The 1,420-nt window shown below is 43.9% G+C and overlaps 1 protein-coding gene across 1 annotated transcript in view; it reads right to left on the bottom strand.

Moving 5' to 3' along the window:
• Positions 1–904, bottom strand: part of LOC101862979 (synapse-associated protein 1) — a gene marked incomplete at its 5' end in the record, with an annotated part of 23,010 nt that extends 22,106 nt beyond the window's left edge. The window contains 1 exon segment of the mRNA XM_013088658.2: positions 716–904. Coding sequence (XP_012944112.1) covers positions 716–904 — 189 coding nt within the window.
• Positions 905–1,420: the final 516 nt, after the last annotated feature.

Genomic DNA, 1,420 nt, shown 5'->3' with positions numbered 1-1,420 from the left:
GTAGATAGATAGATAGATAGATAGATAGATAGAGAGAGAGAGAGAGAGAGAGCGAGCATCCGTTTTTGTTCTGGTTGTTTCTTTCCCCGAAAATATGAGATTGTGTGTCTAGTTGCATTTTAATAAAATATGTGAAAAATCCAGACGTGTGCACTGCTGCGATGATTTACTCACTGCGAAACAATCTTCTGTCATGAGACCCTAATCAGGGTTATTCCGTTCAATCGAGCTGTTAAAACTGTAAATGTACGTGTTTTTACGCCCTCATACACATAATTTTAATAATTTAGGAGGCAGGGTTCCGAGCCTGAGCTGAGAGGGATACAACATTCCAGCAGCAACGGGCCACCTGTTTAAGACAATCACCTGCACAAAAGGCCATCCCAACCCCCACCCCAGTCCCCCGTGTATTATCTTTTCACAATAAATCACGCTGGGGTAGAGGTGCACGTATCTAATACTATAATAGTCAATTTTCTCCCAGTCAACGGGTGTCCGTCTTAGGCTAGGCGCGCACAGGACGACTTTAGTTGCGCAACTGTTTTCTCACCCAAATTAGGCGAACAATGAAAACGAGTAGTCTGTGCGCGCTTGCTTATCTCTTTCATTGTTTATGTGGGCGAGAAAACAGTGGCGCAACTAAATTTGCTCTGTGGGCGCCTGGCCTTATACTTAGACTGATATCCAGTAGTTTTCGCCTACTGTGTGTACTCACGTTCTTTGCCGGGCTCCCCGGTGCCGGCGGCCGCCCTCAGCTGCTGCTCCATCTCTCGCCTGATGTCCTCCTCGCTGATCTGGGACTCGCCGAAGGCGTCACTCACAAACTCGTCCTGGGTGGGCGGGCTACCCACCAGGGCTTCTTCCTCCTTCGCCTTCTGTTCCTCCTTGTCTGCCGGGGTCGACTCTGTTGTGGATAGGAAGGTTTTTAAAATGTTATAGTAGAGGTTTTACGGCCCTCGCAACTGAATAAGGTTATAATAATGAGCACCAGAAGATTAGAGGTGTTACAAGAAAGTAACAAACAAACAAAAAGAAAAAAAAAAGAAGAAAGGGAGATAAGGGTGATAGATGTTTCATAGGAAAGAAGAAGCAAACTACACCAGAGCACCCGCCAACCACTCACAGAGGAAGTTTTAGTTGTGTTTTAAAAATTTTGGTAAGAGTTTTACGACCCTTGCAACACAATAAGGTCATATACGTGCTGTTTTTGTTTTAGTAAGAGTTTTACGGCACTTGCAACACAATAAGACAATAAGGTCATATACGTGCTGTTTTTGTTTTAGTAACAGTTTTACGGCACTTGCAACACAATAAGGTCATATACGTGCTGTTTTTGTTTTAGTAAGAGTTTTACGGCACTTGCAACACAATACGGTCATATACGTGCTGTTTTTGTTTTAGTAAGAGTTTTACGGCACTT

The sequence above is a fragment of the Aplysia californica genome, unplaced genomic scaffold, assembly GCF_000002075.1.
Source record: "Aplysia californica isolate F4 #8 unplaced genomic scaffold, AplCal3.0 scaffold00783, whole genome shotgun sequence".
Taxonomy (NCBI): domain Eukaryota; kingdom Metazoa; phylum Mollusca; class Gastropoda; order Aplysiida; family Aplysiidae; genus Aplysia; species Aplysia californica.
This window is presented reverse-complemented; position numbering and strand designations above follow the sequence as displayed.